General features: G+C 35.9%; 1 protein-coding gene across 1 annotated transcript; it reads left to right on the plus strand.

Moving 5' to 3' along the window:
- The first annotated feature begins 16,424 nt into the window (after positions 1 to 16,424).
- Positions 16,425 to 23,949, plus strand: LOC136202166 (ATP-dependent 6-phosphofructokinase 3-like). The gene is made up of 13 exons (XM_065992668.1): positions 16,425 to 16,950; positions 17,565 to 17,611; positions 17,700 to 17,739; positions 18,091 to 18,153; positions 18,243 to 18,380; positions 18,912 to 19,070; positions 19,172 to 19,225; positions 19,457 to 19,525; positions 19,627 to 19,756; positions 21,748 to 22,004; positions 22,102 to 22,150; positions 22,237 to 22,391; positions 23,391 to 23,949. The coding sequence occupies exons 1-13, from the start codon at positions 16,660 to 16,662 to the stop codon at positions 23,610 to 23,612; spliced, it is 1,674 nt and encodes a 557-aa protein (XP_065848740.1). The 5' UTR covers positions 16,425 to 16,659; the 3' UTR covers positions 23,613 to 23,949.
- Positions 23,950 to 25,472: the final 1,523 nt, after the last annotated feature.

A 25,472-nucleotide genomic window follows, 5' to 3' on the forward strand; every position in this document is an offset into this window, starting at 1 on the left:
ATGCAATGGATAGCTTCAATTTTGTCAGACTCAACCATAAGTTTCGAAGTGCCCATTTCCATAGACATTCGAACACCGGGAATGATACCCACAACTCCACATCAAAGGAGGATCCCGACTCTATATTGTGAAGGAACCCTACCACCTAGATGCCTATAACAGAACAAATTGCACCCCAAACGCGATTTTACTAGAAGACAACATTGAGCCATCGGTATTAAGCTTCAACCAACCCTTTTTAGGCCTCGACCACCCAATTAAACATTCCATAGAGGGGTTCATGTACATTATTGAGTTTAAGGTCGCAAAGCTCTCCTAGTAGAGTAGTATATTTTCTTTTATCACCTCACCATGACGAAAAGGGAGATCAATCGCCTCATTGAAAATCATAGAATTTCTCTAACGCCATAACACATGTAATATCATGTTGTAAGAAATAGGAGATTCCCCTCATTCACGTAACCCATCATGTCACCCCAAGTATAAGTATTAACCAGTTGGCATTGTCTTCCTCAAAGAACATATGTTGTAGGCTCGACGGAATAAGTTGGCCCCAGACTTTGGCGTTGAAGTTACAGTTACGGAGGGCATAGGTAGCAGACTCAGGCGCTAAATTATAGTGATTAATTAACTGATTTTACTCATAGCAATTTAGTATGCATATTTTGCTAAGTAGTTGTTGCAACATGACTCATGATCGACTTTGAGGAGTGATTTGAGTTGCGATCGTCGAGTGTCCCTCTACTAAGGGTGTCCTTTTAAAAAAAAAAATAAGGTCTAAATTCCCCCTTGATTTCTAGAAAAGTGTAAATTTACCTGTAATATATGAAACAGTAAAATTTTACTCTTAATATTTTCCAGTATAATCAATTAACTTTACCCCCTACCAGATAAAAATTTTAAACATGATGGTTTACCATAATTTAACTCACTATTTAATTATTGCATCAGACCTTAATATCAATTATTTTTAAAATATTTACTATGTTGCAAATATTCACAAATGATATGTCAAAATTAAGTTTGCAATGTATAATTTAATCACAAAAAACGGCATACAATATCTATAATGTTATTAAGACCGTTTCAAATAACCTGACAAAATGCACAAAACTACTTAAATTTATCGATAAACTGATTTGGATGGTCCTAATATGACAGTTAAATAACGGTCAATCCAGTATGTTCAAATTTTCTGCAAGGTAGGAACAAAATTCATCATGCTTGAAAGTATTAAAGGCAAAATTTTACTATTTCATATGTTATAGAGGTAAATTTGTACTTCACTTGGAATGATGAGACAAATTTAGATTTAATCACAAAAAAAATTGAAAACAGTTACTGATTTTGAAGGCAACATGTATAATTTCACTTCCACTTCATTTCATCCACTTTAATTTCCAAGATTAAAGCAACCGGTGAAAAAATTCTTTACATCTAGGGTGTGTTTGGTTTAGCTAATAGTTGTTGGTGTTACTGTTGTAATTAGCTGTTTGTGATTGCAGTAAGCTATTTGTTGTTTGTTGTTAGCTGTTTAATTATTATTTGATAAAATTATGCTTAACTGTTGTTGTTAGTATATAAAATGTACAATATGAGCATGTTTTAAATTAATCAATAAATAAATTATAAAATAAAAAGTATTACACAAATCAATAAAATTAAATTCTATTGAACGCAATAAAACCTTGTCATTTCGGCAATAATATTATAGAAATAATGTTAACCATGTTTTTTGGAAATAAGAATGATAGTTTTATCAATATCAAATAACTACGGTCCTCGCTAACCAATCTTTAATAAAAAAAAATATCAAATAACTACAAACAGTTATTCATGAAAATCTCTAAAAAGAAGTTTTCCTAAAAAGTTCTGAAAACTCAGTTGTTTCTATCAAAAAAAGAGTTAAAAGTTGCTATTTTTAAAATTTAACCAAATAATATATTTACTGTGGTTTGGAATAAAACGGTAAACGCTGGTCTAAAAGCTGAAACAAACACCTCTTATACTTTTCCCTCTTTGAATTTTATCTTTATTCTCTATGGCCTCGTTTGGTACGCCGTAATGGATCTTGTAATGGAATGCCCATTACGATGAACACTCATTACCATGCTTGGATTAACCATGTTATTTTTGTTGTAATGGAATCATAATTATATCATTCAATTTTTCTTTACAAATTGATCTAATGACCATTACATAAAGAATAGGAATGAATCCTCATTATGACTAACTCTTGTATTTTTATTTTTTTTATATCATGCACGATTCTTATTAAATGATAAAACAAAAAACTAGAAAAATATGAAAAATGAAAAAAAAAAACATGATAATTGAAAAACACGAAAAAATGAAAAACCCAAAAAACGCAAAAAAACACACACACAAAACACACACACAAAAAAGAGTTTGCAATTTTCATGTTTTTTTCTCATTTTTCATGTTTTCATGTTGTTGATTTTAATTGTGTAAATAAAATTTTATGATTATATTTAAGTAAATAAATATAAGTATTATAATGGTAATTACATTTCATCAAAAAAATTTATCAACAAAACATGGCAATGGAATCACTATTCCATTTCATTATATTACAATTTTGATTACATTACATTGCATTACGTCATACCAAATGGATCTTATGTATATTTAAATTTTAAACTATATGTGTAAAAGGATTCAAATTTATTATCTCTCGTCAAGGGCTATAAAAAAGTTAAGACTGGATCTGACATGACTGAATGGTGACCATGAAAGTAAAAGAAATGTTGGTAAAATTGCTATGTTTTGCCTATGATTTTCCATGTCCTTCAGCAAGCTGTTTTAGGTGCTTGTTTCCCATGCTGTGTATTCTCAATTCTGTAGCCTTTAAACTATTCTGCCTCACAACAAAAAAAAAAAAATGTCACAAAAAGTTCACTTTTAAAGAAATATTTTTTGTGAGGTCACTTTTTTTTTTTTTTTTTTTTTGAGGCACTTGTTAAATGGAACTTAACCATAGAATATTCATACGGATGATTTATTGATCTTTTGAAATTTGAAGGTTTATAAAATTATGGGCCCATATAAGCTAATTAAAGTATAGAAAACCATAACTTGATAACTAATGGCAATGATGTATTCACCCATGTTCTTATAGCTAGCTTTATTATTGTATAAATAATAGTATAATATAAGAGTATATGTTAATTAATAGTTTATCTACATCTGATTTTGCTTTAGGCTTTTGTTTTTTATAAATCTAGTCAGATTTCATTTCAGTTAGGTAAGATGTTTTACTAGTCAAATCCCTTTCTTAGTAACAAAATTGTATTAATAGTAGGTATATATTTCCACTATTTCTTTACAATTAATAAATGATAACGTACTGAGAAATCATCATCTTGTTAGATCTGAATATAATTTCAAAAGAAAATTTAATTTGATCCTGCAAAATAAAGAGGAGCCGCAATTGTTTGATAGGAGACTCGCTGACACTTAAGTTTATGTTTATGTTTAATATAATTTTTAATAACTAAAATAAGAGTATTTTGACGTACGTAATGCGTACCTTGAAGAATTTAACGCTTATATAAGAATAAAGGATCCTATTCAAAATATAACGATCTTTTTGTCTTTTAAATATGGAAGAATCTTAATTAATTCCATACATCTAAAATTCCTAATTAGAATAGAACTAAACTATCCTAATAAGGAACAAAGATATTGTAGTAACTACCTCTAAATATCTAGTGTGACATAGAAGTTCTAGTTCGACTTGCTCTCTGAACGACCAAAATATTTTTGGATGTTATCAAAACCCGCCTACAAGCCAAATTTAGTTTTTTAAGACTAGTATGGACTCTTGCACTTCTTTGAGAAAATTTGCAACTCTCAATGTTAGAAAGAGAGACAATATTATACTTGACAGACATGTTCCGAATCCAAAGGAGATGAGATTTTGAGATGAAGATAAATCATAGTTTCAAGATGAAGGCACGATTCATATATTTAGAATCCATGAACCCGAGCCCCCCACACTTCCACGAGTAGCATAACCCTTCCCAATTCACCAAACTAAACTTCCTCACACCACCAATCGAGCCCCAAATAAAATTTCTCACTATAGCACCTATTTTTGAGCAAATGGACACAAGGAACGACGTGGTTTGCATGGTATAATACGGGATGGTTGCTTTTTCCAGAGCAAAATTGATCATGTTTATAAACATTGGAGGTAAAATCCTATTATTTAACATGTTAGGGGTAAATCTATACTTCTAGAAAATGATCGGAGCTATTTGTTTAGGTGATTTATATCTCTATTTAAAAAAAATACATGAAAAATCAAACTAAAAAGTTAAATGACCGAACCTTGATGCTCGTCTAACCAAACACACATTTTGATAACTTCAAGAAAAGTTGGTTCTCCTGCAATTTTTTGAAAAACTAATCTCAAGTGCTCTTTGAGTGTAGAACGGTATATGACGATATCATCAAGGTAGATCACCACAAAATGGTTAAGATAATCTCTGAATACATGATTCATTCGAGTACAAAAAGTTTCTGGAGCATTTGTTAGTCCGAAAGGCATAAAAAGATATTCGAAAGATCCATACCGAGTCACACAAGCAGTTTTTGGCACATCATCTTCCTTTACCCGGACTTGATAACACCCAAAACATAAGTCCAACTTAGTGAAGTATTTGGTTCCACTGAGCTGATCAAACAGATCAGATATTACAGGAATGGGATATTTGTTCCGCATAGTGATCTTGTTGCGCCTGATAATCCATGCACAAACGTACACTTTCATCTGCTTTCTTTTGGAACAACATCAGGGCGTCGTAAGGGGCTTTTTACGGTCTAATGAAGTCTGCATCTAATAAATCATTTAACTGCTTCCTCAACTCTGCTAGTTCTGGGAGCACCATTCGGTATAGAGCTTTCGCTGGGTCTTTTTTACCTTGCAACAAGTCTATTCCATGATCAACGTCTCATTGTGGGGGTAAAGCTTGTCATAACGTTTCTGGTATAATGTCTTGAAACTCCCTCATCACTCCTTCAAGGATTCGAGGGATGATGACACTCCCTTCCGAGTCATCACTTGTAGGAACCACCAAATATGACATCTCTCCACTCTTCATCCCCTTTTTAAGCTGTATTATCGAGATGCACTTCTTCGTTCGAACTGTGCTCATCATGATCGGTATGACGCACATATATTGGTTCATGAAAAGAAGATAACTTACTAACTACATCGAACTCATCTGTCGGTGCAACCGTGAACCCTGTTGTGCCTATCCAAAGTCCTAACTTACAAGTTACATGTTGCATCGTTCCAATAATAGATTGAACTGGGGGTATTCATGGACTTGATCTTTCCTGTCTCTCTTAGTACATGTAGGCCTAACCTGGAAGCTTTGGTATCTGCAATGAAACTATCCTATTGTGCCTATCCAAAGTCCTAACTTACAAGGTACATGTTGCATCGTTCCAACAATAGATTGAACCGGGGTATTCATGGACTTGATCTTTCCTGTCTCTCTCAGTACATGTAGGCCTAACCTGGAAGCTTCGGTATCTGCAATGAAATTATCAGTGGCTCCTATGTCGATCAAAGCTCTCATGTTCTTGCCATTGAGTACCATTTCGACATACATGAGTCCCTTCTTTGTACTATCTCCTATTTCCTTCATCTATTTCTCCAAGGCTCCTAAGAACTGAAGAGCCCCCATCGCCGAAGGTTCTAAAATTCCCCGCTCTTTTTCCCTTGCGGCACTCTCTTCTTCCCATATCACATGCATTGCATAAAGGGACAAATTCTTCGGGCAATCATACATATTGTGCAATCTAATAAAAATAAGCATGTCAACAGTTTAAGTGTGTATGACTGAGTTCTTGGTGGAAAGTTTCTTGAAGGTTGTGTCCTAGGATCTGTCGTCCTTGGTGGAAAGTTTCTCCTTTCTGAGTTACTCCTTAGAAAGGGCTGACGCTCAGAGTTACTGAAATTCCATGTGCGCCTCTCATTTTCGAGTGAGGATTAGTTTTACTCGCCTCCCCTACTCTAAGGTCTGCTCCATTTATTATCATGAAGTCTGAATCTACACCAGAAAGAAACTTCCTTTTTGTATTATTCCCGAAATCATCTAGGCTTTCAATTGCTGAAATCACCGAAATGATCTTTGGTTCCCCTTCGAGTCAACTCGTTTCTCACCCACGGCTTGAGGCCCTTTATGAAGTTAAAGAACTTCTCTTCCTCTTGCATCTTCGGAATTTCTAAGGTAATAGCCTGAAAGTTTCATACGTATTCTCAGATAGTACCGAATTGTTATAGATCATTTAGTTTACAGCTTGCTTTGAATTGAACATTTTTGGGAGAGAACTGGGCTTTAAGCTCTCGTTTGAAGTCTTCCCAAGTTTTGACTGATCCCAACCCTGCTTTATGTCTCCACTAGAGTTTGGCATCTTCCTCTAGGTACATCGGGACCACTTCTAGATGTTCAGAATCTAGGCTTGTCTTAGTAGCCGTAAAATAGCTTCCCAAGTCGAACAAAAAGGTGTCCATTTCTTTTGTGTCTCGATTTCCTCCGAAAGGGTTCGGTTCTCGAATTTTGAGTACTCACGATGTCTTCCCCTAGTTAAGGACAGAGATTCAACTTTCATCTACACTTCTTCCAGGTCTTATCTAATGGAGCCAATTTCGTCTAGTGACTCCGCTCATATTCTATCCATCACGTCAAATAGCTTTTTTCTGAGCAGCTTCGACATGGCCCACAACCGTCGTAAGCCTATTAATCTCTTATTCACCTGTAAGATGGACATTCTCATTATTTGTCTTTCCACCTTCCCCTCGAGTCACACCAACACCCGGTGATTGACTATGGGAAGTGTTTTTCGCCGTTACTTCCGAATAGCATTACCGTTCGTCATCACGAACTAAAAAATTTCAGTTTGGGCTATTATTGTCCTAAAGACATCTGCCTTAGCCAGAACAGCTTGGCATAATTCAACATTAGCCCCCGTGGCCATATATGTTATATTTTCTGACACATCAGCCCCCGTCGAGTTCACTTTCCCATCTCCGCTTTGGAGTTTCAATATTGTCTCTTCAAGGCTATCAATGCGTAGGCTAATTTATTCGGTGTTCCTTTCTCTGATTTCCCTATGGAGTTTTAGCATTGTGGCTTCCAGGTCCTCAATCCGCCTGCCATCTTCTAATACTGTTGTAGTAAAATTTTCGAGATCGAGGTCCTGAAACCGCCTCTCAAAAGCTTCCATGCGTTTGGAATTTGCGTTTGCCATGATATTTCCCGTCCATTGTAGATTAGGCTCTATTACCAAATGTCACGGGGTCAGTCTAAGGGACCCGAGTGGCGCTTACTTTTTCTCCCCAAAAAGTAAGCCAACCGAGAGGAATAGTGTAACCCCCTCACTTGGATCACATGATATCTCACAAAATATCAGTTATAGACATGCTTTAGAATTCGCAATCATATAAACTTCAATCTCATATAAACTTGACATATTATACATAAGAGAAAGTAGGTCATGTGATGATCTAAGACAAAATGATTAGATTGCATGAACTTTGTGGAGTTAGTGTCTTGTACATCATATAGCATTCATTAGTTTATATTTTCATTAAGTTTATGTTAAGGCTAATTGTATAAATGTTATGTGACATTAGGAGGACAAGGTGCAATTGAACGCACACCCGATCGTGTTGAATAGATCGAACTGAGTGCGACGGTAAGCATATTGCTTATATATGTGTATGGATGTATTGTGCCTTGTAACTTGTTGAGTGTGAGATGTTGTTGAATCTGATGTGAATGATGTGGATAATGTTTGAGTGTTTGTGATACATTGTAGTTGATACAAAAGTGATATGATTGAGTATGTTGCAGTGTTATGGGTAAATACGGCATGTTGAGCCTTGTGCACATACTTGAACTGGATAATGGTTGGATAAGAAATGAATATGAGCTTGCTTAGATGGATATGTGAAATGGTCCAAGTTGAGAGTGCTATCCGAATATTGTGAGCCGAAAGCACATGTGTTGAGATATATGCGTACGTGAGTTGAGTTTAACTCCTCCGTAGAGATGATTGTATTCCGAATTTAGTGAGCCGGGATACAGATTGGGCCCAAGGACCATTTTATATATATTGTCTAAGTATAGCAAGGCCTTTCTAAAAGAAGTATTAATATACTAAGTGAATATCATTCTATTGAAAATTCTAACTTGGTATGATATATTTTGATCTGTGTTCTTTACCTTACCTTTGTATACATATATGCGTAATATGTTTATTGAGTAGGCAGCTCACCCCTTGCCAATAGATTTTACAGGTTAAGTGGAGTTCTTATTGCTTAAGGTCGCACCGGCAATGTCAGTCCATTCTCATCTAGGCATTTTGGAGTCTTGTGATGTACTTTTGTTTTGTAAATCCTCTATGTAGGATAATGTTTTAAACGTGTATTGTAAATGCTTTCTCTTATGTATAATATGTCAAGTTTATATAAGATTGAAGTTTATATGATTGCGAATTCTAAAGCATGTCTATAACTGATATTTTGTGAGATATCATGTGATCCAAGTGAGGGGGTTACATTTAGTGGTATCAGAGCGGGTCTACTTTCCTAGGGATTAGGTTGTGTATGACTTGTTTTGGATTCCTAGGTTAAGACCACATAATCATATTTTCGTATTCTAAAGCATGTGGACATGGTCATGTTTCATGTAGGGTTATGGAGTCTGATGGTGAGAATGGACAATCCGGTAATGTGTCTAGTCATGGTTCAGTTGGTCATGTTCATGAGTCTGGGGGCTCAGAACATATAGGAGCTTCAAAACATGCAGGTTATCCTCAGGGTTACAACCAGTTTGAACAGATGATGGGAATCTATTTGGCTCAAGGTCAGCCTCAGCCACGTGTTCAAGCTCGTTGAGATGCGCCAATCTTTGATAAATTTTTTGAAAGGCTTAAAAAGATGGGTGCAACAGAGTTTGAGGGTAGCACAGATCCTGATATAGCTGATAAATGGTGGGCCAAGATTGAAGATGTACTTGAGAACACAGAGTGTCGTCTGGACTCAATGGTCAAATATGTTTCTAATCTTTTCACTGGTGAAGCTTTAGAATGGTGGAGATCTATAAAAAGGACAAGAATTAGAACTGAAATAACATGGGATATTTTCAAGAAGTTGTTCACTAATAAGTACATGCCAATGATATACAAAGATAGGAAACAAACAGAGTTTTTGACCCTTATGCAGGAGGATATGTCTGTGGCTGAATACGAGCTTAAGTTTAACACCTTAGCCAAATATGCACCTGCAAATGTGGCTACAGAAGAAGCAAAATGTCGTAGGTTTGAACATGGTCTACACCCAGATGTTAGAATGGGGATTCATGCACATGAAACGAGCTTTAGATTGTTAGTAGAATCTGCACTCAGAGCTGAGGAAATTGTGAAAGATAGAGAACAACTTTTTGTAACCAAAAGGGCTAGATTTGATACAGAGGGCCAGTCTAGCAGGCCATCAAAGAGAGGTGGATTCTCAGTTTCTTCTAGAGGCTATTCTCAACAATTTAGAGGTAGTAGTAGTATCCATCGTGGTGGGACTAGATCACGGGGAGGATTTGGAGATGTTTTGAGTAGTGCTCCATCTGTGGGTAGTAACAGATTTTCAGGTGGTCGGTTTAATAGTGGGATATCCAAAATTCACATTAATATCACTTCTACACAATATATGGCATGCAAAATGATTCTGTCCTGTTTCCAGCCAAGAAACAGACTACCCAGTTTTGCATCTACCATAATGCACTCAACCTAGCTCACACTAAGCACAATGGATTGCCAAATCCTTTTACAGACATATACTTCAAGTAGTTAGGAACACTTTTGTATAAATAAACTTTCCCAAATTATGAATCTAAGGTCCTCAAAATGCTACATCAACATGGCTGCCTCACATGACATTCAATTTTGAGGCAGTCATGTTCCATCTAGGTTTTCTTCCTCTATATATGGAATTAAAGTCCCATATTTTACAAAGGATTTCATAACACATATAGGAACATAGTTTATTCTTTATGTATCTTCAAATTCGTAAAATATCAATATGAAAAACATGCTCCAAAATGACTAAAAGCAGTACCCTAGATTTCTGTTTAGGACACTTGATACATATCTTTCATTTGGACAGCCTATAACCACTTTAAACAACACCAAAACTCAACAAACTCAATCACAACTCATCCACAACAAATCCTATGATCATACCTAGGTATTTCAGAATCTCAAACTCATAGAAAACAAGCTAAAACAACATACTAACCTTCAAGTTGTGTCTATCACCTAGTATGCTTCCTAACTTAACTTGTTTGGCTTAAAAATGGAAGAAATTGGAAGAGTTTTGTTTGGATGGTGTTAGGGTATGAACAAGGAAGGTTTTGATGAAGCTTTGGTCGAAATTGTGGCTGGAAATCACCCATATACTATCATGTCTACGCCTTGTTCTTGGTAATCCCATCACAAAATCCATAGTGATCCTCTCCCATTTCCACTCTGGTATGGTTAAAGGTTTTAGTTTTCCCACGGGAGCTTGATGTTCTGCTTTAACCTGTTGACATATCAAACATTTGGAAACAAAATCAGATACATCTTTCTTCATTGTAGGCCACCAGTAAAAAGGTCTCAAATTTCTGTACATCTTTGTCATTCCTAGGTGCATAGCATAAGGAGAATTATGTGCTTCCTGTAGAATTTCTGATCTTAAATCTGCTACATCTGGAACACATAATCGACTACCTATCATCATAGTCCCATCATCTTCCACAGAAATATCAGGTCTTTTACCTTGTTGTACATAATCTCGCATTTTCTGTAAATAAGGATCATGCCATTGTGCTTCTTGGATCCTTTCTTTCAAATCTGGTTTTACCCGTAGTGTAGCCATCAAACCTGTTACTTCATTTACTTCTAACCGCACATCCATGGCTCGCATCTCCACTAGTGAATTCAAACTATAACTCTTCATACTAGCCACAATATCAACACTCTTTCTACTCAAAGCATCTGCAACCACATTAGCCTTTCCTGGATGGTAATCTATTGTACAATCATAATCTTTTAATAGCTCAATCCATCTCCTTTGTCTTAGGTTCAGCTCCTTTTGTGTAAAGATGTACTTCAAACTCTTGTTATCAGTGAGAATCTGAAATGTCTCCCCATATAGGTAATGTCTCCATACCTTCAATGCATGGATGACTGCTGCCAACTCTAATTCGTGTGTGGGGTAATTCATCTCATGAGGTCTCAGTTGCCTAGAAGCATATGCAATGACTTTCCCATTTTGCATTAGAACACATCCCAAACCTTGTCCCGAGGCATCTGTATAAACAACAAAGCCACCACCTTCAGAAGGTAACACTAACACTGGTGCGGAAGTCAATCTCTTCTTTAGTTCCTCAAAGCTTTGGTGACATTTATCATTCCACTGGAATACAACTCCCTTTCTCAGTAATTTAGTTAATGGGCCTGCAATTAGAGAAAAACCCTCTACAAATCTCTTGTAATAACCAGCTAACCCAAGAAAACTCCTAAGCTCTGTAACGTTCTTTGGCGGTTCCCATTCATCAATAGCTTTAATTTTGGAAGGGTCGGGTTGAACCCCTTCACCTGACACCACATGACCAAGGAATACAACTTCATCCATCCAAAATTCACATTTGTTCAGCTTTGCATACATTTGATTATCTCTTAAAATTTTCAAAACAATTCTCAAATGTTGTTCATGCTCACCCACAGTCCTTGAGTACACTAGGATATCATCAATGAACACCACAACAAACTTATCTAGATATGGCTGAAAAGTCTTGTTCATTAATGCCATGAAAGCTGCAGGAGCATTAGTCAAGCCAAAAGGCATCACAAGAAACTCAAAATGACCATACCTTGTGCGAAAAGCAGTTTTAGGTATGTCAGCTTCTGCAACTCTCAACTGCCAATAGCCCAATCTTAGATCAATCTTTGAAAAATGACGAGCTCCTCTAAGCTGATCTAGCAAATCATCAATCCGAGGCAATGGATACTTGTTTTTCACTGTCATTCTGTTCAGTTGTCTGTAATCAATACACAATCGCATACTTCCATCTTTCTTCTTCACAAATAATACAGGTGCTCCCCATGGTGAAGTACTAGGTCGTATAAACCCCTTCTCAAGTAGTTCTTCTATTTGTTTCTTCAATTCTTGTAATTCCATTGGAGCCATTCTATATGGAGCAATTGATATAGGAGATACTCCTGGCATGGTCTCAATAGGAAAATCAATCTCCCTATGAGGTGGTAATCCTGGTAGTTCATCTACGAATACATCTGCAAAATCTCTCACCACTGGAATATTCTCCAATTTGCCTCCATCCTCCCTAGTATCCACAACATGAGCTAAATATGCCTCACACCCATTTCTAATCCATCTGATTGCTTGAATTGCAGATATTAAACAAGACGGCACAACCTTTCTCTCCCCAACAAATAACACAGTTGACTCTGAAGTAAAATGTAACACAACTTCCTTTGAACAACAATCAACTTTAGCTTCATATTTACACAGCCAATCCATTCCCAAAATAATATCAAATTCTCTAAACCCCATAACTACTAAATCTATAGGGAACTCACTTCCCCTCACCTTTATAGGATAATCTCTCAGAACCTGATTTACAATAACATTATTCCCAACTGGCAGGATAACTCCCACATCATATCCTAATGGTTCTACCTTCCCATCTATTTTCAATATAAACTCAGGTGTTATGTATGAATGAGTGGATCCAGGGTCAATCAAAACAAAAGCTAAGGTATCAAGGATAGAAATTGTACCGGATATAACCTCTGGTGCTGTTTGAGCTTCACCCCTCGTTATATTGAAGGCTCTGTTTCGTGGTAAATTTTGTGTCTGTCCACCCATAGGAGCGTCATGTCTACCCCCTCTACCTCCTCCTCGACCTCTGCCTCTGCCTCTATCCACTCCAGCTGCACCACCTCCTATATTAGACTAAGGTTGAACTCTCACTCCTCTATCAACTAATAAGGGACAATCATTACGATAATGGCCTGTTTCTCCACACTCAAAACATGTACCCTTCTTAATGAACCATAACACTCTCCTGTGTGAGATCGGCCATATTTGCCATAAACCAGGGAAGGTCCCCAACACTCACCTCTGTGTACCCGTCCACATGTCTGACAAGCTGGAAAAGATGTTGTTCTCGCTCCTAACTACTTGAAGTATATGTCTGTAAAAGGATTTGGCAATCCATTGTGCTTAGTGTGAGCTAGGTTGAGTGCATTATGGTAGATGCAAAACTGGGTAGTCAGTTTCTTGGCTGGAAACAGGACAGAATCATTTTGCATGCCATATATTGTGTAGAAGTGATATTTCTACCGGTTCAACAGACAGACTCGATGGATAAATTGGCTAGACTTTATGTGGAACAAATTGTGAGATTGCATGGAGTACCTATATCTATTGTTTCAGATCGTGATCCTAGATTCACATCTAGATTTTGGGGCAGTTTACAGCACTCCTTGGGAACAAAATTGCATTTTAGTACAGCTTTTCATCCACAGACAGATGGACAATCAGAAAGAACTATTCAGACCTTAGAGGATATGATGAGAGCTTGTGTTCTTAATTTCCAAGGTGAGTGGGATATACATTTACCTCTTATGGAGTTTGCTTATAATAATGGTTATCATTCGAGTATAGGCATGGCACCTTATGAGGCATTATATGGAAGACCGTGTAGAAGCCCTATATGTTGGGATGTTGAAGGAATGAGGCAATTGGAAGGACCTGAGTTAGTCCAGGAAACGGTTGAGAAGATCAATGTCATAAAGAAGTATTTAAAAGCTGCACAGGAACGTCAGAAAGCTTATGTGGATCAGCACCGAAGGGAGATGGAATATAAAGTTGGAGATAAAGTGTTTTTAAAAATATCCCCATGGAAAGGAATAGTTCGTTTTGGTAGAAGAGGGAAGTTGAATCCAAGATACATCGGGCCTTATGAGATCATTGAGAGAGTTGGACCATTGGCTTATAGGTTAGCTCTACCACCAGAATTGTCTTTAATACATGATGTATTTCATGTGTCAGTATTAAGAAGATATAGATCAGACCCAAGTCATATGATTCCTGAACCTGAGATTGCAATAGTGAATACAGACTTAACTATTCGTGAGCAACCTTTAGAGATTTTGGGACGAGAAATGAAACGACTCAGAAACCGTGAAATTCCAATGGTTAAGGTGAGATGGAGTCATAATCAAACACTTGATGAGGCAACTTGGGAGGTAGAAGAAAATATGAGGACACAATATCCTTACCTATTTGAAGCTTCTGGTAAGTGAATTTCGGGGACGAAATTCTTTAAGGGGGGAAGAACTGTAACATCCCTAAAACCCTAACATATGAGTCTTCCCACATTCATATATGTTTTCATGATTGAATACATGCATTTTAGATTCATCTCATTGTCATTAGAAGTTTCGTATTCATAATGCGATTACCGTGCGATTAGAAGGCGATTAGTGTGTCGTTAAGATGTAACGATTGGTTAATTGAGTTTGGACTTAAATGAATGAATGCACATGTCCTTAATTGATTAAATTAGACTTATGGAGGGCTGGAAATGAAGTTTAGTAAGTAGCACCTCACAAAGCATGATGTCACTCAATAGTAAGACAAAGGATGCCTCTTCACTTGTTAAAAGATGTACACAACTCATTCTTTAGTTCATCCTATTTGTAATAATCACACATCTGGGTTAGATATAACCATATATAAGGAATACAGTGGCATACATATAAGATAATCATATAGGCAAACCATCACATACAACCATATGCAACATATAAGGCACATAAGAGTGAATAATACGCGAATGATCTCATTCATATATAAGCAACAATGATACATCCAAGAGGTCTCATCCCGTAGTAGTAGGGGAGCAACTATTAGATATTGTAGAATGCCGACAAACCTAGTGACAAGTCCAAAGGTGACAGGCCACTCACACCTATAGTGTTTTTTATACCAAGTCGAAATTTACAGACAACGACCATTACATTGTTCCAATACTATACTAAAGTCGATATCCCCCATTACATAGTATGATTACAAGAATAGTTCCCTTACACTTTGCATGGTATAATACGAGATGGTGGAAAGAACCGCTTTGACCAGACTGGAATTAATCATGTTTGTAAAATATTAGAGATAAAATTCTATCGTTTCAAATGTTAGAATAATTTAGGTGATTTATATATCTATTTTTTTTAAAAAAGGGGTAAACTACACCAATGGTACCTGAACTTTACCTAATTTACACTTCGGTACCTAGATTACATTTTATCCCAAAAATATACCTGAAGTAACGATGACCGGACAATTTAGTATATTTTACCGGTTAATAACCGGTCAATGCGAGATTCATGAGTCAATTATATCAATGGTACCTGAACTTTATCATAATTCACACTTCGGTACCTATATTTTATTTCATCCTAAAAACATAACACTAGTAAATGTGATTGAAAAATTTAGTTCATTTTATCGGTTAGTGACCGAGTAATATAAACTAAACATTGAGACTCACCATACACTCAATTAACATAAAATATATTAATTGAGTGTATGATGGATCTCAATTTTTAATTTAAAATGATCAAACTTGCGTTGACCGATCACTGATCGGTCAAATGTACTAAAAATATTGAGTCATCTTTATTTGAGGTGTATTTTTTAGACAAAATAAAATCTAGGTACCAAAGTGTAAATTAGGATAAAGTTCAGGTACCATCAGTGTAATTTATTCACCAAAATCGTATTGACCGACTATTGACCGGTAAAATATACTAAATTGTCTGGTCATCATTACTTCGGGTATATTTTTGAGACAAAATGTAATCTAGGTACCAAAGTGTGAATTAGGATAAAGTTCAGATACCATTAGTGTAATTTACTAAAAAAAAAAAAAAAAAAAGACATGAAAAATCAAACTAAAAACATAAATGACTAAAAGTCCTTGCTTGTTACTCAAGTGAAAATTAGTTGGTTAAAAATATTTTAAATATATACTAAAAAATGAAAAGATTCTCTTTTAAGACCATTCAAATGAAATGAAATATTATTTATATTAATATTATTAGGAAGAAGAATCCAATGAAATATATCTGATTTAACACGCACAAATTATCATTATTTGAAAAAATATGTCCCCAATTGGGTTAAACGGTGAATAAATTAACAATTTCTATCTCCAATTAAAAACAACATATTATATTTTTATACAAAAACTTTTATAGATTTATGAAAACGACCCTTTCTTTTTTACCGTCTCGCGAGAAGTCTGTCTCTCTCATTGGGAAATGTTTGAAAAGCAAAACCATTGCTGAAAAAGCTAATGGCCACCTGTTTTTCGGCTGCTTACAAAAACCAGAGATCATAGACCAAATCGCAAACTTGTAGCGCCTCTTCTTCGCTTTTTCTCTTTCTATTTCTTTATTCAATTTTGATTTTGTGGTCGTATATTTTCATCTGGTCAATGTCTCCTATAAGTATGGTCTTCTTCTTCCTTACCTCATTTCCAATTTCTCTTGCGGTGCATGGATTCAATTTTCTCTCCTAATCCTTCTTCAATCTCTTCTTCTTCTTTCAAATCTCGCTCTCTCGAAGCTTCTAAATCAGGGATTCCTACTTCCTCCATTACTTTTACTCCTCCCACAACATCCCCTTCTGCTTCCCGATTTTCCATATCAGCCATGTCTAACGGAAATGGCACCGGCACCGGCATCGGCAACGGAATCGGCAACTCCGTACCTAAGATCATCACCGGCGGTCATGGTTATGTTCTTGAAGATGTTCCTCACTTAACTGATTACCTTCCTAACCTTCCTGTACGTGTTTTTTAATCCATTTTTTTAATCGTATAGTCTGTGTATGTATTTATTGCTGATTGTTTTGATTGATTGCTGAAATAAATGGAGGAAAAGGAAAAAAAAGGTCGGAAGCTTTTGTTTGAGCTTCCCAAATATGAGGAGCTTATCTAAGTTCATCATAATTGCTGAATTAATTTTTATGTGATTTTTGTTGGATTTAATTGTGCCTTTTTCCTTCCGTGTTTAATCTGCAACCAGATGAGATAAGAGAAGAGAGATTCTGTACATGGATCCGCATAAACTTTTTATTATGCACTCTTTATGTGACTTGCATTATTATATTATTTTATCTTTTCCAATTGGATTTGTTTCTGTATAAAATTCGAACCTTTTATGGAAGTTTTTCATTGGTAGCTCTTTGCATTCATGCATCCTCATGATTCATATATGTATATATTTTTAATTTGTAAAAACCTACAGTTAATTTTAATCGATGGAGATGAAAATTGCTTTGAAAGGAGTATGATGCTGTTACTTTGTTTGTTTTATTTACCTGGTTACTGGCTGTTTAGTCCTTTTAATTCAGACTCGGCGCTTACAATTCTGTGTTGGTTTGTATTGTTTTATTGTAGACTTACCCCAATCCTCTACAAGACAATCCTGCATACTCCGTAGTTAAGTAAGTTCACCTTCCTTAGCAATTCTAATTTTCTGTCTCTTGCTGTTAATGTAAGTCATCTCATTTATCTTCTTTTTTTCTTTTTCAGGCAGTACTTTGTTCATATGGATGATACAGTTCCCCAAAAGGTCAGCATGCTCTTATTATTGATGGTTAAGAGTATGCTGCATGCTTATCCTACACTCTTATTCTCCTATAAATGATGTATTCTTATAGTTTTTAACTCCCTTTTTAGTAGTTTATTAAGGAGAAGGAATGTGTTTTTCGCTAAAGTAATTTTCTCATTGGCCAGTGGCCAATTTCATTTTAGCAATGTGACTGATGCATGTTCAATCTAGTTTTGGTTTCCTAAAAATCACTATGTTTAAAGTGGTGATAAGCATTAGATTGATGTTACATTGCAGGATTTATGGGGCTATAGGAGATGAAATATAGCTAATTGTCAATTTGTTTTACTTTGGTTTTTTCCTTTTGTTTAGATTGTTGTTCATAAGGATAGTCCAAGGGGGACACATTTTCGACGTGCTGGACCTCGTCAAAAGGTATGTTTTGAGTTCATTCTTAATAATGTGGACTGGCGAAATGCTACAACTATCTCTTTAAAATATGTTTCTTTTTGGATATCTCTCAGGTTTACTTTGATTCAGATGAAGTTCATGCTTGTATTGTGACATGTGGAGGTCTCTGCCCTGGACTTAACACAGTAATTAGGGAAATAGTGTGTGGCTTGCATCACATGTATGGTGTAAAGAGAGTGCTGGGAATAGATGTAAGTGATTGTGTGGACTCTACTCCAATATTTTTCAATTTTATCCCTATTCTGCCTGTTTCTTCTCCCTTGCACTGTGCTTGTGAGAGTATTTTCTCTATTTCTGTAATCTATTGTCAAATGAGAGGCTAAAAGTTGTTTTGAATAATTTAACTTGAAATTATTAGTGTCATATTATATTCGCTAACTTCGCATGATAAAAAAGTTTTATCACTAGATGTGAAGTTCTAGCTTGCCTGTTGGAAAATAAATAAATTTACATCTCTATCTGACATGTTCACTGCATGGATGAGAAAGGTAAAATACTTGCTTCATGAGACATGCCAAAATATAATTTCGTACTGTCAGGTGTGTTAGTGCATAAGTTTTGGGCTTCAAATTTTCATTTTCTCTTCTTTTCTTTTTATGTGTTAGTACTCATTGTTGGTGAAAAAGAGTGATGTAATGTAATCAAGTTTTGGAGGTTAACAGTATGCATTTACATACCAATGCCAGTGGCTTTGTTTTTTGATAAGCTAATGGAATCTGTAGGGAGGATACAGAGGTTTTTATGCTCGAAATACTGTACCTCTATCGCCTAAGGTTGTGAATGATATTCACAAACGTGGTGGAACAATCCTTGGGACTTCGCGAGGTGGCCATGATACTTCAAAGATAGTTGATAGCATTCAAGATCGGGGAATTAATCAGGTGTGTGAAATATACTATTTGTTAGTTCAATTCTATGTAACTCGAGGTTTATTTTCTTGTTCAATCAATAGATGTTTATTTGTAGCTGTTTTGCAACTCAGGTTTTCATAATTGGAGGAGATGGAACTCAGAAAGGGGCATCAGTGATATTTGAGGTATTATTTTTTTACTGGTTGCTGATTCAGTCAATAGCATCTTTCCTCTGTCGTTGATCAGGGTTTGGTTATGTATGAATTAGAATATAGAAATATTGGGTTGAAAATGAGAGGAGGGGACACAAGAATCCATCCTCAGAAAAACTGAACATGCAAATGAGCAATAAGCATAAATGGGGAGGGACAATGTAGCTCAAAGATGCAAAACTTATTAGTTATTATTTATTGCAGGAAATTAGAAGACGAGGTCTCAAAGTAGCAGTTGTTGGCATTCCCAAAACCATTGATAATGACATTCCGGTATGTTTTATTAGACTTGTCGGACTTCTCGCCTAATTTTAGTAATATCGCATGTTATATTATTATATATAACATTTTTTAAAATTATCTATTAAAAACAGGTAATTGACAAGTCCTTTGGCTTTGATTCTGCTGTCGAGGAGGCTCAACGTGCTATTAATGCAGCACATGTTGAGGCTGAAAGTATAGAGAACGGCATTGGTCTTGTGAAGTTAATGGGTCGCTACAGTGGTAAAGTCCATTCTTCATCTTTTATCTAATTTAGCTATTAAGGTAGCCTCTTGTGTTCCATATGAATATATATTCAATTACATATATATGCTCACCATTACTTTATACACCAAAATGAGTCACTCAAAGATAGAATTATAGGTCTTTCTCACTTCCTAGCTTTCTAAAAAATTTGGTCCTCACTGCAAGCACCCATTTTATTTGTTCACAGTTTTCCATACAGATGTATATACTGGTTTCATTAATCAGGGAATGTGATGTTTTATCACAATAAACTGCAGTGAACATACCAGTCTTGTTCTTGGTCCTTTTTTTATTTCCTAAATGTGTTTAAAATGAATTGTTTTAAGTGCTTATCAATTAAGATGCTCGACATTGAAAGCTGGTTGTTATTTCAAAATGTATTGACTTGCTTCATTTATTGCAAATTTGATTGGGTTAATTTAGCATAAAGTAACTCTGCCTTGGCTTTTCTTTTTCTTTCTTTTTTTGACTCGTGTCACTTCTTGAAGCAAGTACTTAGTATCTATATAAGTTAATTGATTAATTGGATTGAGTTGGTTTTAAGGAAAAATAAAATTCATCAACTAAAAAATTATTTTTTAGTATCTCGATTCTATTTAACTGTTGAAAACGAAGCTAAATAAAACAGAAATTAATCAAGCAAAGATCGAACACAAGGATTTGTTAACGAAGTTCGGCAGTTTTGAATTGCCTACGTCTCCGGGAGCGATGAACGGTTTTCTTATTGATCGTGTAACTGAAAGATACAGTTTTTACATGTATTTATAATGCGTAATACAAATTACTGAAATACCCCTGTACCATTCCGCTCTGTTCCGCTCGATGCGCTCCTCTCGCTCCTCTCGCTCCTCTCCGCTCCACTCCGGGATAAGCCCCTTTGATATTATGAGCCATATACAACAAATCCTTACTTGCATCTTTTAATTTTGTTTTTTTATGTAGTGGTGAGGGGTAGGGGAAGACCTAAGCAAACTTGGAGGAGGGTGATAGAGAGTGATATGAGTTTACTGGGAATTGAGGAAAATATGGTAGTGGATAGGACGGAGTGGAGGGAGCGAATTTGTGTTGCTGACACGACTTGATTTCACGGTTTTATATGATGGTTCATGTTAGCCGACCCCGAATCATTTCGGGACTAAGGCTTTGTTGTTGTTGTTGTATTTCTTAATTTGATTACAAAATTTATGTTATTTTTCTGCGATTTTTTTTTTTTTTCATTTTTGTCTTATTTTTCCAGTTTTTTTCTTTTTGTTTTTTGCTGATTTATTATTATCATTTTTCTCGTTTTTTTTTTCCTTTCTTTATCGTCTTTCTTTTCGTTATTTTTTTTCATTTTTTTATTTGTTTTATTTTTATTTGTTTTATTTTTATTTTTGTAATTTACCTTTCGTTTTCTATTTTGTTTTTTTTCTTCTTTTACAAGTGGGTTTTTTTTAATCATGTAGCAAAGATTGGGCGCACATTCTTTTTGTTTAGACTTACTTTTTATGAATCCAAAAATGACATAGAATCAAGTTCATAAGTAGCCCGTTTCATAACTATGAGACAATGAGGAAAAATGGGTTCTACATCCCTAGCATGGGAACTGCAAAAATACTCTGAAAGGGCTCACGTGGTTAGTATGGCAGAAGGACTAGTTTTTACCTATTATTTCATCTTAACAAGATTCCACTCCTAATATTGAATGTTCTCTTGCATGCCCTAAACACATGCTTAACAGCACTCCACTCCCACAAGGAGTTCCAGACCTCATAAGCTTAAATATTACACCTTTCAAAACACTATCCACAATTCTACACAAGTTTGTTGGAATAACATTCGTTTTATTTTGTGCTTCACTCGGGTTTTTTCGGCTTCTTCTTTTTTCGTCTATCTGTAATTTACACCCTAGTTTTAATTTTTTGTTATACTTGCTGATGAAGATTTTATGTTTATTATGGAGATCTGATTTTATTTATATGGTGCAGGATTTATTGCCATGTATGCTACACTTGCTAGTCGAGATGTGGATTGTTGCTTGATTCCAGAGTCACCCTTTTATCTAGAAGGGGAAGGTGGACTTTTTCAATATGTAGAGAGGAGGCTTAAAGAAGACGGGCATATGGTTATCGTGATCGCCGAAGGTGCTGGGCAGGAGCTGCTTGCTAAGCAAGCAAACATGGAGGATGCTTCAGGAAACAAGCTCCTCCAAGATGTTGGGTTGTGGTTATCACAGAAGATGAAGGTATTGTTTTTCTATTTAAACTGTTCTTGCTCGATGTTTAATTAGGAATAAGTTCTGGTTTTTGGCTAATTGATTGGTTCTTGTCTGCTTTTTGTAGGAATTTTTTGCAAAGCAGAAGAAGATGACTATAAATCTCAAATATATAGGTTGGAATAATGTTATTTAGCCAATTGATTTGGACAAGATTTAATTGAATGGGATAGCTAACAATTTGGTTTTCCCCATCTGGCAGATCCTACATATATGATTCGTGCTATTCCGAGCAATGCATCTGATAATGTGTACTGCACTCTTCTTGCTCAAAGTGCTGTGCATGGAGCAATGGCTGGTTACACTGGCTTTACAAGTGGTCTTGTAAATGGCAGACAAACTTATATACCTTTCTATGTGAGTTAATCCCATTTATATAAATTATTGGAATCCCTCTCCCGAACTTGTTTCTCTTCTATTTTGTGTTAGTCTAGTAGAATCTGCCTAGCTTAGGAATTTATGAAAATTTTGAAGTTCTAATCTGCTGATGAAATCCTTTTGATATCTCTGATCTTCTAATTACGATATCATCTTCTCTTCCTTATGTGCTGTGCTTATTTCAAATTCTTTTATCAGCACATGTTTTGCTCTTTCCTACCTTTAAATATTATGAATATGCTATATGTTTGCAGTTTTACACATTCCCTTTTTCCCTGTCCGTTCTCTCCCTGTTATGTTCATTTATCTTCTTTTATCGTTAGATAATTCACGTAGTTACTTGATAATATTTGTTTTGCATGTGTAGACCTGTTCATGGGTCTGCTGTACCCACCTGGCCCGTGTCCAATGGGAAAAATGACATTAGGTCTGCTCAGTCTAGCCTGTCTATTTTTGTGCTGAGCTTGAGATTTATAAAAATAGGCTGGCCGGGCCTATTAATATATATATAATAATTTAAAAATGAAAAATATATAAGGACGTGGGCTTGTTTGGGCTGGCTTCAGTATTTGATTTCCAAGTCTGACCCAAAGCCAGTTTAATTGATAGCAGGATTGGCTTGGGCCGAGTGTTTTAGGTGTAAGCTCGTGAGGCTTGGCCCAACTCGGCTCATGAATAGGTTTATATATGAGTCAATTTTATGGGCACAAGCTCAAAGTTGCGATCTTGTTGCTTCAATGGACTAGAAAGCATGTGCTGATAAACATCTAGGCATCTTTAATAACGTTTTGCGGGTTTACAAATATGTTTCATTATGGATTTTCATTTCTAGGTAACTATTCTGATGACTGTTTATGTGCTTGGATTAAACAAATTCGTCAGCATTGCTCTTCAATCGTTCTATGTAATTTCTTTTGGAATACTAAAAAATTTGTGTCATGTCTTTACTGGGTCTATTGTTGCATGGTTGTTCTACAGAGAATCACAGAGAAACAAAACAAGGTGGTGATAACAGATAGGATGTGGGCACGACTTATGTCTTCAACAAATCAGCCTAGCTTTTGGTGTACAGGTTGCATAGGAGATAAGAAAGCCGATGCTGCTGAATTCAAGAAAGAAAATGAACCCGAAAACCAGCTAATGGACGACGCAAACATTGCAGATGACATTGTAGCAAACAAAGAGGTCAGCTACATGTGATTGTGATTGAGATTGAGATTGATCCATAATACTACTACTGTATAAGGTTGTTACTGTCATTGCTTAGCCTACCAAGCATCTTGCTTATGTTAGATTAGTGATGTTCAAGGGCGAGTCGTGCCTTAGGAGTATTTATGTTGTTCTGGAAATGGTAGTCATCTCTGCTGAGATTAAAGAAAAAAGCACTTTTTGTGCTTGTGATTTTGTACAATATTATTCTAATTATAAATAACGGGAAGTATTAGACTTCATCCGAGTGTAAATACCTGTATGAAATTCTTTATAGCTGGTTTGAAATAAAGAGTACAAAAGCACCAGAACTGTGTGAATTGTGATAGCATTGCGGCTGAAAGTATGGACAGTGACGGATCCATGATTTACTGATAGGGGTGGGTGCTCCAACGTCTATGGATGCTTAATTGAAATTTTTTTGGTGTCTTTCCCCTAAAAGAAGAAAAGCTTTTCAATGAAGTTTTTCGGTGACAGTGAGTGTTCAAACCTCCTTCCGTCCCCTTTAGTTCCGTCCCTGGGTGTGGATAGGAAACAGAACTTGAAACCTTTTGTTTTTGTTCTTATATTGTCTTGTCAAAGATGGTTTTTGGAGGATTTTAGTGGTGTTGGCAGATACTTGCTGCCTGGTATTAGTTCTTTTAAGTTTTTTTTATGGCATTTTAGTTAGTAAGAGTTGAAATTTAGGCTGGGTTTTGAATTTTTTTACAGAGGGATAATGGTGCATTAGAGAGGTGTGGATCTGTTGGGGATAAATTAGATAAAAGTGACTCGGATGCGCAGCAAATAAAGAGAAGTGTGTCTGATTCTCATTTCATTCGGAAATCTAAATCCAGAAAATCTACTATTACAAAAAGATGGTTCAACTTGGCTCTATGCTGCCATAAGCCTCCTGGCCATTTTGAATATTGAAAAGACAGAAAGAATAATAATGTATGTACATACATGTACCCAACTCTATTGATGATAGAACATAATCTAGGTTGTATTTTCATAAAAAAAAGGTGAACATTCTAGGGAAAAATATACACTAAAAGAAAGAAATAAATATAAATTCCCAGAAAAATACATGAGAGCTCACTCGTTGTTTGATGTAACGGGAAAGGCCAGTGATAGCTATATGTGGCGAAGCCTTCTCATAGTAAAGACAATCTTACTAGAGAGGGTATATAGCGAGTGGTAAATGGTGAAAGTATTAAAATTCTAAAGTCTCGATGGGTTCATGGAATACCTTGCCACCGACCCTTGACTCTCCGCCATAATGCTCCCACTGAGCTCGTCTCCTCCTTAATTCTCGTAACTACCACTGAGCTCGTCTCCTCCTTAATTCTCGTAACTAGAACACGAGACTGATTAGGAATTGTTTCTACTAAGAAGATGTGGAATGGATATTAAATATTCCAATCCATGCAATGGACATGGATGACTTGACTGCCTCCTTTGTTCCGCCACCTCCTCCTCATGATTTCATGAAGCTTCATTGTGAAGCTAGCTTCGACCACCAACATCAAAAGATCACAACTGGGGTTCTTGATCGAAATGAGGAAGGCACAATTACAATTTATGGAGTCTTTTGGGGCGTTGCTGGTCAGTGATGCACGCTGAAATTCTGGCCATACTCAATGGAATCTTGTTTGCAAAAAATTATGGTTTTCTATCCTTGATCGCTGCCTCAGACAGCAATGCGACCATTAAAGGAATTAAAGAAGGAAAAAATATGACCTGCATTGATTTGATTGTCCAGAAGGTTAGGGATACCACTTTTACCTTAATTTGCACCAAGTTCATCCATGAAGTTAGAGAACAAACTATTATTGCAAAGTAATTGAAGAGAATGAAATTGCAAAAGTA

Source organism: Euphorbia lathyris, chromosome 8, assembly GCF_963576675.1.
Source record: "Euphorbia lathyris chromosome 8, ddEupLath1.1, whole genome shotgun sequence".
Lineage (NCBI taxonomy): Eukaryota > Viridiplantae > Streptophyta > Magnoliopsida > Malpighiales > Euphorbiaceae > Euphorbia > Euphorbia lathyris.

Bases quoted from the DNA above. Each gene is read 5' to 3' on its own strand.
- LOC136202166 (XM_065992668.1), top strand. From the start codon at position 16,660: ATGGATTCAATTTTCTCTCCTAATCCTTCTTCAATCTCTTCTTCTTCT. The intron at 18,381-18,911 runs GTAAGTGATTGT...TGGAATCTGTAG, and splicing joins AGAGAGTGCTGGGAATAGAT to GGAGGATACAGAGGTTTTTA. The intron at 22,005-22,101 runs GTATTGTTTTTC...TGCTTTTTGTAG, and splicing joins GGTTATCACAGAAGATGAAG to GAATTTTTTGCAAAGCAGAA.